Raw genomic sequence first — 16614 nt, 5'->3', positions numbered from 1 at the left:
ACACCACAACCCACCCCATTTATTACATCACTCCCAGTAGACCACTCACACAACACAGTATATATTACATCACTCCCAGTAGACCACACCACAACCAACCGGTTTATTATGAGATCCCAGTAGAGCACACACCATTCCCAGTAGACCACACAACCCACCGTATGTATTACATCACTCACAGTAGACTACACACACACAACCGACCTGTTTATTTCCCCTAGGGGATGAATAAAGTATCTATCTCTTTATTATATCACTCCCAGTAGACCACTCACACAACCCACATGTTTATTATATCACTCCCAGTAGACCACTGATACAACACACCTGTTTATAGCACTCCCAGTAGACCACTGATACCACAACCCACATGTTTATTATATCACTCCCAGTAGACCACTGATTCAAGGGTACTACGACTATGCTTGCACCTCATGGTACCAAAGCACCTCAAAGGCGCAAAAAACAAGATTACAAACATCACAAAAGAAACTGGTCAGACTACTACTTGACCTCACCCCTGCCCACTTTGACTACCTAGGATGGCTTAGAGTAAACGACAGAGTACAGTAACTTGCAATGGGCCTGGTCTACAAGATACACTATACGACTAAGGTACCCATGTACATGTCAAAATACTTCCCAAAGGTCAGTGAATACCACGACCACAACACCAGAGGGAGCTCAACAAATCATGTTAAACCCAGATTCGGCTCAAACAAGGGACTAAACACGTTTCGCAATTATGCCACATCAATGTGGAACGCCCTACCCAAAGCTGTAAAGGAATGTGAATCCCTACCCACATTCAAAACCGCCTACGGGAGGCTGCAATTCGAAACTGGCCACCGTAAATGTCCAAACCCCCCACCCCCACCTAATAAGACAGTCTCCTCCCCACCGTATGTATATTTCTCTCCCACCCACCCCCTCCTAATGTACAGTATCCTCCCCATCATATGTATATATTCTGTTAGGATCTATGGGTAACAGTACTGTATATTTGCATATCATATATGTCACAAATGTAACAGTACTATATACCTGTATGTCATGTATGTCCTTATGCCATAAATGTCATGTCATGTATGTTGTGTATGTCATAAATGTCACTATGAATTGAAAATGGGGGATCCTGATATAAACAAGAAAAACGTCTTTCTCTGGTCTGCATCCCCTTAACAATTGTGTATTGAGCCGTACTGTATTGTACCCATTCTGCAATCTGTTAAATAAAGTTTTCATTCATTCATTCAGTCTGATACCACTACACACCGGTTTATTATATCAGTCCCAGTAGACCACTGATACAACCCACCTGTTTATATCACTCCCAGTAGACCACTGACACCACAACCCACATGTTTATTATATCACTCCCAGTAGACCACTGACACCACAACCCACGTTTATTATATCACTCCCAGTAGACCACTGATATCACTACACACCTGTTTATTATATCACTCCCAGTAGACCACTGATATCACTACACACCTGTTTATTATATCACTCCCAGTAACCACTGATAACACTATACACCTGTTTATTATATCACTCCCAGTAGACCATTGATACCACTACACACCTGCTTATTATATCACTCCCAGTAGACCACTGACACCACAACCCACATGTTTATTATATCACTCCCAGTAAACCACAGACACCACAACCCACCGTGTTTATTATATCTTGCTGTTTGTTTTTATTGATGCTCTTTGCTATTGCGCTCGTCAAGGCTGTTGTCGGAAAGTGGTGTCGTTGTCCAGCAGGGGGCACTCTGTCCTCTGGACTAGTCAGTAACAATGCCCCTGTTATGGTGATAGGGACACTGTATAGCTAGCTGCGAGTGCCGTCCTTCGGGTGAGACGCTAAAACGAGGTCCTGACTGAATCTCGGTCGTTAAAGAAACCAGGACGCCAGGGGCGGCCGAGTGGCGCACCACGTTACTGTGCTGCAGACCTACGTGGTCGACCCGGGTTCATCTCCCGATGCCAGACGGATTTGCTGCATGTCCTCCCCCCATATCTTCTCCCGTTCTTCCTCTCCTCTGCTCTCTGTCGGTCATGTCTGACCAGAATAAAGCTGTAAAAATGCTAAAAAAGTAATCTTTAAAAAAAATAACCCAGGACGCCTATCGTAAAGAGTAGGGGGTTCCCCGACGTTCCTGGTCAAATTCCTAATCAGGTCTCTGACATCAAGGCCACCTAATCGTCCCTTCCCCTTAACACTTTGAGTGCCAGCCACGAGAAATCTCATTAGTTCATGCCATGCGTTGAGTGCCAAGGACGAGAAATCTCGTTATTTAATCGTTATTGCTTTTATTAGCGAAATCCATTCATGTTTCATCATTCTAGCCTCACGTTATCATTGGGGCTGTCTATGAGCTCGAACAGGGAAAATACCGCCCCCTATCGTCTCCCGGATGGTAATGCACCCCATTGGATTGGATTGAATGAAAATGCATGGGGGGAAAAAAATCCGGAATCCACATTTTACTTCTCAGGCATGTAACCCGAGCCTACTGCAGTCATCGCCGACCCTCAGAACAGCGTGGATTATGTGTTTCGAGTACCCAGCGTTGGATCAATAAACGCGATCGAGATTTGGAATGGCGATCAGGAATTGGAATAATCTTTTTGCAGAACATCTGATGTGAGGTAAGGACTTTATTTTACCAGTCTTGGGGTAATCAGAGTTTTTTTCACATATATCTCAACCTGTCCCCTATGTGTGTATGTGTGTGTGTGTGTGTGCGCTGACCAGGAAATAGATAATAGATTTTTCAGCCGGCTTCTCTAGCGTGCATAAGTACACATATACTATCGATAATCTAGCGTTTATTTGAAAACGATTCATAAATAGGCCGAAAAATTACAACATGTTTTGTGTATTCCACTAAAGGGCGATATCACAGAATCTTAAACGTCCGTTTTTCAAAATGGTATAAAACAGAAATGTACCAATGAAAAAACAATCCGTTTCGTACATGTTGACTGCAAGCATGTCATTGATAAGCGACGGGCGTATTAGTCACATAGCCATAATATAGTATAGAAATAGCTCCGTGAAAATCATGAAATATCGGAAAATCTGTCTAAAAAGGCTGACATTCAAGCGCTAATTCTGGCGCCCCTGCTGGCACTCAATGTGTTAAGCACAAATTCTCCCCGTCTACTGAAGTCCTTTCAGAGACCCTCATCCATGCCTTCATCACCTCCTGCCTTGACTACTGTAATGGAGTCTTGTCTGGGGTATCCAGCAACACCCTGGACAGGATCCAGTATGTGCAGAACTCCGCTGCCAGGTTTCTCACCCGCACCAAGCCCTGGCAGCACATCACCCTCATCCACCTCCACTGGCTCCCAGTCAAGTCCTGTATACCATATAAGATATTAACCTTACCTACAAATCCCTCCATGCCCTTGACCCCCAATACCTCTGATCTCCTCCACCCTACACACCCTGCCTCCCGAAGGCTGTGATCCTCAGACAGGGATCTGCTCTCCATCCCCCACACCCAGCTATGAACTTTTAGGGATAGAGCCTTCAGCGAGGCGGCCCCCACCCTCTGGAACTCTCTCTCCCGGCTGAGATCCACTCTCCCCGCCAGGGGTCGCTATGGGCGTTGGGCCGTTGTGTGCCAGCGCTCTGTTCAATGGGGATAAGTTCCGGTGTTTGCAGTGCTAAACCTATTTATATATCCCTGGGAGGTGCAACATCCTCTATCCACCCCGTCACCTGTGGTGTCCCCCAGGGATCTGTCCTCGGCCCCCTGCTGTTCACCCTGTACATGCTCCCCCTCGGCTGCATCATCAGCCGGCACGGTGTCGTTCCACTGCTATGCTGACGACACCCAGCTGTACATTTCACCATCTTCACCATCATCACCCCCCACACTGACTGCTTGCCTGGAGGAGACTAAGGCATGGATGAACCACAGGTTTCTACAGGTCAACAGCTCCAAAACGGAAGCCATGCTGGTTGGTACCCCACTCCAGGTCCGGTCATCCACCATCACCACCATCTCCTTCTCCGGCCAGGACATTCCACTCTCCACCCTTGTCACTAACTTGGGCATGAAAATGGACCCCCACCTCTCATTCGAGACTCACATCAAATACATCTGCAAGACCTCTTTCTTTCACCTCAGGAACATCTCAAAACTCCGCTCCTCACTCACTCTGGCAGATTCTGAGAAACTTGTCCACACCTTCGTCTCCTCCAGGCTGGACTATTGCAATGCACTCCTCATCGGGATCCCTAGTAAAAGCATTTAAAAACTGCAGACTGCAGATCCTGATGAGGCTGCGCAAATATGACCACATCACCCCCACCCTCAGATCACTTCACTGTGGAACACAGGATCGAGTACAAGGTCTCCCTCCTCACTCACCAATGTGTACACGGTGGTGCCCCTGCCTACCTCAAGGAACTCCTCACCCCCCAGTCCTCTTCACACTCCCTCCGCTCCAGCACAGCCTACCTCCTCAAAGCCCCCAAGACTAAGCTGCACACCATGGGCGATCAAGCCTTCTGCTCGGCCGCGCCCAGACTATGGAATGCTCTCCCCAACCACCTGAGAGCACCACAAACTGTTAATACTTTTAAAACGTGGACTCAAGACCTACCTTTTTAGAAAGGCCTTTTATTTTTTTTTAGCGTTTATCGCTTTTCTGGTCAAGTATGACCGACAGAAACAGGTTGAAACGGGATGTAGAGCAGGGGAAGACATTCTGAGAAATGACGGCGGGTCCGGGAATCGAACTCGTGTCCCCCAGATCCGTGACGAGCACGGTTTTCCCCGACGCAGAAATAGCGCAGAGATATGCGGTGAGCTACTGGAGCTCCCCCTTTTATTAGTTTTTATGTCTTATTTATATGTTGTTCTGCTATGTGTTCTTCTTTCTTATATATCCATTTGTATTCTATTCTTTTTAACTCTGTAACACTCTGAGACTCTCAGGAATGTAGGGTGCGTTATAAATTAAATGTATTATTATTATTATATTAAATATTATAGCTATGGATCTAATAACAACGTCGATTGTCAGTGAGTTTCTTCCGGTCAACATGCAATAAACAGATACTTTTTTCATCCATACATTTCCGTTTTATACCGTGGTGAATATGAGTATAGTTTTAGAGTGATCCTGTGTAATCCCAGGAAACTCCGCCAAACAGCGCTTTACTGCATTTCATTATTACGCGTGCCATTTCTCGCCTGATTATTGAATCAATCTGAAATCAATGCATTTCATCATGCATGCACGAAAAGGTGGGGGGGGAGGTCGTTTTTATATGCTTCGAGCGCCACCAACGGAATACGCTACACAGTACATTACAGACAAACGCTGCGATCGCGGGGGGGGGGAAATATCGGATCAACGCAAGATTGATAATATAGTCCTTACCTTGTCTATGATGTACTGCAAAAAGAATAATCTCTGATCGCCATTCAAAATACTGATCGCGATCGTGTGTCCAGCATTATCCACCAAAACACATGAACCGGCGGTGCTCGAGTGTCCCCAATCCATTTGATTAAAAAACGTTACTCCTGCCTGAGAAGGAAAACCTGGACGGGACTTCTTAGATCGACGTACAGCCGTTGCCAGAGGGTTTCCAATGATGTGCAATACCGGCCGCAAGGCATTAGTATTGGCCGTTTGCGATCTCAGAGCCATTCCCAATGATAACATCAGGCTGGATGGATGAATTATGAATGGATATAGCGAATAAAATAAATACAGATCAAAACCCGACTTTTCTCGGGTTTGGCGCTCAAGCGATGGCGAGTTAACCCGACTTATCTCTGGTCTGCCGTCCAATGTGTTAAGACAGCCGTGAAAACACACCTGTTCACGAAGGCCTGCGGCCCCTGACATTTATTGTTATTACTATTTATTTTGTTTATTCCTTATGTGTCTTTTTTGTTGCCTGTAAAATGCCCTTGGGTTTCTTGAAAGGAACAATATAAGTAAAATGTATTATTATTATTATTAATTTAAGACTAATAAGTGCATCAAAGGCGAGTTGTAAATATTTAATTGCCGGCAGAATCAGCAGTACAATAGAGAATCGTGTCATCCGTGTTAAGGTGACTTTGACAGCTGCTCAGAGATGAGACAATATTATTCATGTAAATGATAATAAGACCGGCCCAGGATTGATCCCTGTGATCCTTTTGTGATGGGTAGAAGCAGTATTAAATAGGGATGCCCCGATCACGTTTTTTGCCACCGATACCGATCACCGATCGTCGTGAGCCATATCGGCCGATACCGATCCGATACGATCGTTTTTGATTAAAAAGAAATTAAAAATTATTTTATATAATTTTTTTTTTTTTTTTTTTTTTTTTATAAAATATATATATTATATAATTAGACTTGTACTTGTATTATCTGCGAGACATCGCCACCACGCAACAAGTCAAAATGCTCGCTATCTGCAAACAGCTCCACTGTCTGTGTGTACTCTAGTAGCCTCCAGCTCCAAAAAGGATTCTCCGGCGCTGCAGCGGGACCCTATTGGTAACGTTATGCTTTGGTCATTTCACATTCAGAAAGCCCTCAGCTCGAATACGCATTCAATCAATGTTATAAGACATTGATATCAGGAGCTATCTGTAGCTACTGCTAGCCGGCTAGATGACGTTAAGACAACTATTTAGTTCAATCGGACATTTCGTTTTGAACTGTGAACTAACGTCAGCTAACGCAAGCTAACGGAGATATCAACATGGACTACTAGACTTCCTGGGGCATTTGTTGATATCCGGAGCTATCAGTAGCTAGCCGGCTAAATACCGTTAGACAATGCCTACTAAAAGTGAATAGTTGACTGGGTAATTTTGTTTAAACAGTAACGATAGCTAGGTAGCTAACGTTAGCTCAGGTCGAATGCACTATCTAGACTCAGCAGAGGAGGTCCGCCTCCTCTGTGTTTACAAACTCTACACGGGTACGGGCGGGGCTAGGGAGGAGGAGCAGTTTGCAGGTCCTGTGCGTCTGAGACAAGCGAGTGAGATATCCACTTGATCAGTTTCCGCGATCGGCGAATATGACTAATTATCGGAATTCCCCGATCGCATATTTATACTGATTATCGGCCGATAACGATCGGTGGCCGATCGATCGGGGCATCCCTAGTATTAAACACCTTAACAAATCTACAAACAGGGCAGCACAATATAATAACAGCAGTAGAATGTATATTAGAATAACAGCAGCATAATGTATATTACAATAATAACAGCAGTCTAATGTATATTACAATAATAACAGCAGTATAATGTATATTACAATAATAACAACGGCAGTATAATGTATATTGCAATAATAACAGCAGCATAATGTATATTACAATAACAACAACAACAGTATAATGTATATTACAATAATAACAGCAGTATAATGTATATTACAATAATAACAGCAGTATAATGTACATTTAACAATAACAACAGCAGTATAATGTATATTACAATAATAACAGCAGTATAATGTATATTACAATAATAATAACAGTATAATGTATATTACAATAATAATAACAGCAGTATAATGTATATTACAATAATAACAGCAGTAGAATGTATATTACAATCATAATAACAGCAGTATAATGTATATTACAATATTAATGACAGCAGTATAATGTATATTTCAATAATAATAATACTAATAACAGTATAATGTATATTATAGTTTAATATAATATATATTACCTGACGTCCCACAGACATCTATGGTGGCAGAACTGCTCACTGTACACCAGACCTGTCCCACTGGCTGGAGGCCTGGAGCCCAAGTCCTACACACACACACACGGAAATGCTTTTAGTTTCAAGTTTGTTTATTAAATATCACAATAAAATGCATGTACTTTACGGTGAACTGCTTGGTTCTGTATGAGCCCCTGAGAGTGTGCTTCATACAATAAAGAAAATAAAGAAAGTAAGTAAAAGAAAGTAAATAAAGAGGAATATACATATACAGTACAATATACAATCTAAAGTACAACCTATAGGTACAGGTACTTACAGGTCTAAGTACAGTGAGTAAAAATTAGTAAACAGTGAGGTACAATGCAGAAAATGAGGTATCAAACTTTGAGGTAAGGTGCAATTGCAAATGAGGTATGAATGTAGTTTTAAACGTTGAAGTCGAAGTTGATCTATGCACGAAAACGATAACTTTTTCAGTAAATCTCTCAATTACAACAAGATTGCATGAGTTAAGCAGTGTTGTTGTGTTTATAGGTTAATGTTATTTCCAATGTTCGCTATTTGGCCACATTGTTTTCTTAATACACGCCCAGCCACTGTCCGTCTCTGGGGAAGGAGCACAGACCTAGCGTATGGGGAATGAGAGAATCCAACCACCTACACGGTTCACAAAAAAATATATTTGACACCATGTTAGCAAAGACATAGGATATGCAATTGCTGGATCTTAATTCATATTTGATCTGCAATGCACTGTTTGACAGTTTGATCTGAATTAATTGCATGAGCCAGGCAGGCAATTTAGAGGCAACGCAAATGCATACAAAGTCAATTGAAAAATGCAAACAGAGGCAAGAGAACAGACACTAACAGACGCAGCTTCACTCTAGGACAGCGGATCTCAAACTACGGGTTGCGACCCAAAGTGGGGTTGTGGGTAGGTGACAGTGCATTGGCAAGTAAAAAAAATTAAAAATTAAAAAATTTGTTCTGGCAACATATTTTGGCTAAATATGCCTCGTTTTATAAATGTGTATTGATAACATAGTGCTGTAATAAAATGTTCTAATAAATATGCATGATCAAGTTCAACAACGTGTGCTTTTATTTTGATATTCCATATCCATATATTGGTCCATTTGCATGTTCTTGGTATCTGATTCTAGGGACATTGTGTCTGTTACTAGGCAAAGTGTAATGAACCAAAGGAGAATATCAATTCTATTTATTTATTTTTATCTTTGACTGTGAATAACACCATGCTAAAATTGACCAGACCTGAAAAATCGAAGTGTAAAGGCAATCCTACGAACCAAAGTTGCCTTGAGGCTCCAGGTAATGCGTTGTTAGTCCGACACACTCCGAATTGCAGTCCAAAAGAAAAGATGACGCTGGTCCGATGCACTTTGTAAAAATAAACAGGATTTATTGGAAAGCGAATCACAACAGCCCCAATAGCTGCCTACCACTATAAAACAAACAAAAAGGGTTTTGTAAATGAACGTAAGCTGTCTATCAAGTGCTAATTAAGTGCGAATTAAGTGCGAATTAAGTGCGAATTAAGTGCGGTCAAAAACGATATGGTACCGCTCTACCTGGGCCTACCTGAACTCTAAACTACCTGCCATGTTATAGGAGTGGTTAGGGGGAACATGGGAAAAAAGGGGAGTTGACCAGGTAAGTCTCCATCTTGGAATTCATTATGACATATTAATAGGGCTGAAACTAGCGATTATTTTGGGGGGGTGACAAAAAGAGAGGAGAGAAGAAGAAAACATAAAAGATCAAATAAAAGACAAACAAAAATAAGATTCAATAATAAAAACAAGGACAAAATCAAATTTAAATTAAGATAAAAAGAAAAGAAAAAGGGGGGGGGGCATCACATAGGGTCAGACATAAGACAGAACATAAAACAATAATACAATATATCAGACAGGCTAGCAGTTGTTCCTGGGGAGGATCCTTTACATTAGATCGTTATTACTTTTAGCAGAAGTCAGATCGTGTGTGTTTGACATATTCTGTCCATTTCGACCAGATCAGGTAGAACTTCTCCTGCTGAATTTGTATTGAAAATGACATCTTTTCCATTATGTAGATGTCATGAGTTACGTCTATCCAATCATCTACTGTAGGTGCCTCTGGTTTTAACCAGCTTCTTGTGATAGCTTTCTTGCTTGCTATCAGAAGTATCATTATCAATTTTTTTTCGTTGAAGTCCCATTTTTCAAAGGGAATATTTCCTAGGTATAGGGTGTCAAATTTGAAGGGGATGTCAATCTCAAAAATTGCTTCTAGGTTCTTGTGTATCTCTTGCCAGTATGGTACCAGGGTTTGGCATTCCCAGAATATATGTGAATGATTGGCTTCGTTTAGCCCACAGGATCGCCAGCATTTTTCCCCGGTCCCCTGATGTTTTTTTTGCCATGGGGTGATAAAAAACCTTACTAGGTTCTTCCAGCCAAATTCCCTCCAGTTGTTTGAGCCTGTTGTTTCCCATTGTTGTGTACATAATCTGTCCCATACCTCTCCTGAGATTGACATATTGCGTTCTTTTTCCCATTTCTCCTTTATGTACATTGTGTTAGTTGATTTTGATTTGGCCTGGCAGAGTCCTCCGTATATTCTGGAGACGATCCTATTACATTTTGATGATTTGACTGCTGATGTAAACACTTCCATGATTTCTTGTTCTCCCGTTCCTATTTCTCCTACTAAATTTTGATTGAAGTAATGTCGTACCTGCAGGTAACTAAAGAAATCTTTTTGCTCCAGTCCGTGTCTTCTCTGTAGTGATTCGAAGCTCTGAAACACCCCTTTGTGGACAATAGTAGAATAATTTGTTAGGCCTTTATCTGTCCATACTTTGAATCTGCCATCTGATTTATTTGGGGGGAAATTGGAATCGAATGCACACCATCTCAACATTCTGAGCGGACCCTTCACTCCACTCAGCTTGATCGTGTCCCGCCAGATTCTCAGTGCTACATTAATCCAGGGGTTGTTTTTTTCTTTCATGTTGTCTATTAATTTGTTATCTGCCACTATTGCTGCTAGTGGGACCCCGTCTGTCATTTCGCTTTCAATTTCCTTCCATCTTGCTGAGTACGATGGGGTGCACCAGCAAACTATTGGCCTCAGTTGGGCTGCATAGAAGTAGTCCCGTAAGCAGGGTAGGTTTATTCCCTCTTTTTCTTTTCTTGTCTGTAGCGTTTTGTATCTGATTCTGGGTTTTTTCCCCTGCCAGAGGAATCTTGATATTAGTCTATCCCATTCCATGAATTGCTTTGTGGGTATCTCCACTGGGAGTGTCTGGAACAGGTATAGCAGTCTTGGTAAAATGTTCATCTTTATTGAGTCCACCCTGGAGGTTAAACTTAGGAAGGGGATGAGGCTCCATCTTAATATGTCTGACTTTAGTTTTTCATTTAGAGGGCCGTAGTTGGAATAAGATATTTTTGAGATATCCCTTGGCAGGTTCACACCCACGTATTTTAGTGAGTCTACATCCCATTTCAGATTGTATTTCCCTCTAATATGGTTGGGAGGGTTGTAGTTGAACGTCAGAATTTGAGTCTTCAGGATATTTAATTTATAACCTGAAAGCGTCCCATATACTTCTAGTACGTTCATTAGTTTTGGTATTGTCTGTGTGGGTTGCGTTAGGTACACCATGACATCATCTGCAAAAAGGCTTAGTTTATGTTCTCCGTCTGCCATGCCCACTCCTTTTATGTCAACATTTTGTCGTATCCATTGGCTCAGTGGTTCTATAAAAAGCGCGAACAGTCCTGGAGAAGCCGGACAACCCTGTCTAGTCCCCCATTCATTTTGATCCTTGCAGTTGGTTTGTCATATAGGGCTTGAAAGGTTGCTATTATGGACTCATGAAAGCCAAATTTCTCTAATACCTTATATAAGAAGGACCACCTTACCGAGTCAAATGCTTTCTCTGCATCTAAACTTATTAGGGCTGCCTCTATTCCCGTTTGGTTGATGTGTCTAATAATGTGTAATGATCTTCTGATGTTGTCTTGTGTCAGCCTCTGTCTAATGAATCCTGTCTGGTCCAGGTGTATAAGGTTAGGTAGGATCTTATCTATTCTTTGTGATATAATAGATGTAAACAGTTTATATTCCAAGTTTAATACACTTACGGGGCGGTAGCTGCCACATTCCAGTTTGTCCTTCCCTTCCTTCGGGATGACTGAGATTATTGCTTCTCTCCAGGAGGGGGGGATTTTTTTTTTCTAGTACCCAATTGAATGCCTTCAATAGAGTTGGGGTCAGTTGGTCTCTGAATGTTTTGTACCATTCTGCGGTGAAGCCATCTGTGCCCAGGGATTTATTTGTTTTTAATCTAGAAATTGCAGTGTGTAAATCCTCTTGTTATTTCGTTTATCAAATTTTTATTTTGCTCTACTGTGACTTTGGGTAGGTCTAGAGAGGAGAGGAATGTCGCGATCTGGAAGTTGTTGTCTATTTTAGGTTGGGAGTACAGAGTTTTATAGAAGTTTTCGAAGTTCTGTTGGATTTTGTCTTGCCTACATTCAATTGTTCCTGTGACGGGGTTCCTTATTTTATATATTGCATTATCTGCTTGTTGTTTCCTTAATCTGTATGATAGGAGTTTCAGTGATTTCCCACCCACCTCATAGTGTCGTTGTTTTGTGAATAGTAGTTTTTTTTTGTATTTCTAGGTTGCTTATTTCATTTATCTCGTTCTTTATGTCTTTCATCTCTTGTTTCACTCCTTTGTCTAGATTGTGACTATGTTGTCTTTGTAGGTATTTTAATTTGATCTTCAGGTTGTGTAATCTTTGTCCTCTAAGTTTCTTTAAGTGTGATGTAATGGCGATGATTTTACCTCTTAGTACCGCTTTTAGCGCATCCCAGAGTATGGTTGGTGCCACCTCGTCATTATCGTTTATTTCTAGATAAGTTTCAATTTCCGTCTTCAGGGTTTCTTTAGTTCCTGGGTTATTCAGTATTTCTGAGTTCAGCCTCCATAGTGTAGACCTTGGCTTTCTGTTGAGGTGTACCGACATATATATAGGGCTGTGGTCGGAGAGAGCGATCGGGCCTATGTCGCATTTATTTATTCTGTGTAGGTCTTTATTGTAGGTGAAGAAATAATCTATCCTTGAGTATACTGCGTGTGGGGAAGAATAATGTGTGTAGTCCCTGCTGGTTGGATAAAGTTCTCTCCATACATCTATAATTCCCAGTTCTTTAATGCATTTATTTTCCTAATTATGGGTCTTGTCTCTGTGTTGCCACTTGAGGCATCCAGCCGCGGGTTTAAACGTACATTGAAATCCCCACCACAGATTAATATCCCTTGGGTTTGTGTGGCCATTAAGTCAAATATCTGTCTGTAGAATGTCCAGTCACTACTTTGGGGCGCATATACGTTCAGTAAGCTTACCAGTGTTCCATCTATTTTCCCTATTATCATTATATACCTGCCTTCTCTATCCTTGAACTCTGATATGTGTTCGTATGCCACCGTTTTTGATATTAACATGGCCACCCCCCTTCTGTGCCCCGATCCGTATGAGGATGAATATTCATGTTTATATCCCAGTTTATTCAGTTTAGCATGCTCAGTATCGGTAAGGTGGGTTTCTTGAAGGTATGCCATTTGTATTCCATCTTTTTTTAGTTTTGATAATATCTTCTTTCTTTTTATTGGGTTCAGTAAACCGTTGACGTTGAAAGACACAACTTTTACCTCTTGCATTTCAGGTTGTGGTATGTAGTAATTCCGCTATGTACATGAGGATCCTCCCCGTCGCTAGCAAACAAACAATAACACACATAAAAGAAAAAAGAAAAAAACAATACAAAAAACACAATAACTCTAATGACTTCCAAGGTAGAGGTCACTTTTGTGACCCTCCACGAGCTTGATACTGGAGGCTCCAAGGGAAAACCCCCCTCTCGTTGTTGACAGGGGGGGCCCTTGAGGATAACAGTGTTAGAAAGAGCCATGTCCGTTCGTTTCCCTATTCCTATTTGTATTTAATTGTATCCGCTAGATCATTCTCTTCTTCTTAACTAAAAAAGACAGTTTCTGCGATGTGTTGAACGCACCTATTATTTTGGGTTGCCTGTTTCCTCTTGATTGATTGTATATATATATTTTTTTTCTCCCTTATCTTTAATTGTTTTTTTTTACTATGGCCCTGTATATTCCATGTATACACACTGGTAATTCATAATATTAATAATCAGGCCTGGACATTGATGAATAATAATAATCAGACCTGAACCTTGATAAATAATCCTCAGTCAGTCCTGGACGTTGGTAAATAATAATCACTCAGTCAGGCCTGGACGTTGGTAAATAATAATCAGTCAAACCTGAACATTGATAAATAATAATCGCTCAGTCAGGCCTGGACGTTGGTAAATAATAATCAGTCAAACCTGAACATTGATAAATAATAATCGCTCAGTCAGGCCTGGACGTTGGTAAATAATAATCAGTCAAACCTGAACATTGATAAATAATAAAAAATTCTGCGTCAACGGGTTTTTATGATCGACGTCGTCGATTATGTCGACTAATCGTTGCAGCCCTACATATTAATAAACACAAAGCACAAATACCATAATAAACTATATGTCTAATGGGGCAATACAGATACAATTTATCATCATAGGATTTGACACTACATTCCGGCCTCTAATTGTTCTTGTAGGCAAACGAAACAATTACAACTTTCAAAATATAAAAAAGGAGCCAAAATGTATAGTCCATTCAAAAATCTAAATCCAGGCTGGCTGGGGGACACGCTTTATGAAGATGTGGTCCTCCCTGGACACTTCAAGCTGCTCCTCCCGCTGCCGTTCAGGGAAGCCATGCCTGCTTTGTTGCTGCAGAAGCTCATCCAGCTGCAGAACCGAACTTCTGCGTGCCATTACAGTCGACTCTCCACAGGGGGAGACAGAACCTTTTTTTTAGAAGTCCATTAACGGTCCAACCCAAAGTTGTTTTAATGGCGTATGGACCGTCTCTCTGGCTGTTGATAACCATCCATGGTTCCATGGCCTTTGGTACATTGGTTCCGATTAACAGGCCAATGTCAGCATCAATGTGACAAGAGATGTACCTGTTGCAAATATGGCCACTGATCCACGTATTCCTGGGTGGGAATATGGTCTTTGGTCACAGGTATTTTCTTCTGTGTGTAGACAGCAGGGAGTTCGACTAATGTGTTGTCATCCATGCCACATACCTCCATTCCAGAGACCACAAAGGTACCGACGACTTCCTCTGTATTCATGGTTTTGAGAAGGATGTCTGTTCTTCTTCCTGAAACCTTGAGGTCTCTGAGCAAAGCTTCTGTACAGAAGGTGCCGGTGCTTCCTGAGTCCAGAAAGGCATAAGTATGTATGATGCGATTACCTTTCTTCATTTTCACCCTCACCGGCACTATAGATAACATGCAGTCAGGCTCCCCGGCCCCTGTGTGGGTCTCGCCATCTCCAGTTATAAATGCACTGGTAACAGTCTGTTCCCTATTTTCTTTGCCACCGTCGACCTGTTTATGTATGTTGTGGAGTATGGTAGGATGCCTAAGTGAACACACTCGACAAGTAATTTTCTGTGTGCATCCCTTACTCATGTGTCCATATGACAGACAGCCAAAGCACACTCCTTTGCTTTTCAAGAAATCCAACTTTTCCTTTTGTGGCTTCTTGTCCAGTTCTTTGCAAAGGTCCAAATTGTGCTCTCCCTGACAGAACAGACATGGCGTGAGGATGGCTGGTGAGGGCCTTCCGTTAACCCTTTTAACAGGCCAGACAAATAAAAGACATTGGCAACTTCAGAGGCCAGAGGGTGGGACCTATAAACACATGAAGAGTGCCGTGACTGAAAAAAAAGGTTGAGAAACGCTGGTATGGTGTGGCTCTTTGTGGTACCACAGTAATTTTTGTGGCTCTTAGTCTCTGACTGGTTGGCCACCCCTGATAGAGGATTCTGATTATAATAGAGGATTCTGAGTATAAGAGAGGATACAAAAACACAGGATGTGATGTTAAACTGTCCTTTGTGCTAATAGGTGGTGAGCGCTTACATTTGCCTTGTTGTTGAAGGTGGTAGATGATTGACAGGTGGGGGTTCTTTAACATATGTGGGAGGTGTATCTTGGCCTGTGTTGGGTACAATTTCAGGACAATTGGGCACGGGACACATCATCAGTAGTGTTCTCTTGTGCAAAGTTGCAGGGTGATCATCCCTCCGCATGTGACCCGCGCCCAATTGTCGAAATCCACCTTGTTGTTGGGAATGGTAGACAGCTGAAAAGGTCGACAGGTGGGGGTTCTTGATGTGACAAAATTATATAATCTTGAGTCATATTTGATTAGGGGTAATCTATTGTGGATTCTGATTAGATTGGAGGATTCTGATTACATAAAAGTTATAATTTTAACTATTTTATAATTTAAACTGTTTTACTTAGGTTTTTTTTTAAGTGACAGCCCTAATGCATATGCCCTCAGCCCCACCACACACACACTACCTACCAGGTATTGTAGCTGGTTGACCAGCTCCTCTTCTCCTCCGCTTCTGTCCATCTTTCCTCTTCGCTTCACCTCCTGCAGACTGCTGCGCCCCTTCTTCTTCTCCTTCCTGCTGCTGGCCTACACACACACACACACGTTTAAAAGTTGTGTACATTAACTCAGTTGAAACAAATATAACTCTGTTAAAGTATAATCCAGTTATTTTCCATTTAGACTATTTATTTTATTTATATTCACATGGGCTCAGAAGGCAGCAGATCATTGATCATTTGGTAAAACACTAGACAAGAGACAATGTCTTACACATTTGAAAACACTAAAACAGGAGACAATGTCTC

The 16614-nt window shown here is 41.7% G+C and overlaps 1 protein-coding gene across 1 annotated transcript in view; it reads right to left on the bottom strand.

Moving 5' to 3' along the window:
* hdac6 (histone deacetylase 6) overlaps window positions 1–16614 on the bottom strand; it is an 84883-nt gene that overhangs the window by 56664 nt on the left and 11605 nt on the right. Inside the window, exons 3-4 of the mRNA XM_084332915.1 lie at window positions 16277–16393; window positions 7736–7821 (exon numbers count right to left, since the gene is read on the bottom strand). Of these exons, the coding sequence (XP_084189041.1) occupies window positions 7736–7821; window positions 16277–16393 (203 nt within the window). The remainder of the gene's footprint in view (window positions 1–7735; window positions 7822–16276; window positions 16394–16614) is intronic.

This window comes from Notolepis coatsorum, assembly GCF_963971535.1.
Source record: "Notolepis coatsorum genome assembly, chromosome: 17".
Lineage (NCBI taxonomy): Eukaryota > Metazoa > Chordata > Actinopteri > Aulopiformes > Paralepididae > Notolepis > Notolepis coatsorum.
This window is presented reverse-complemented; position numbering and strand designations above follow the sequence as displayed.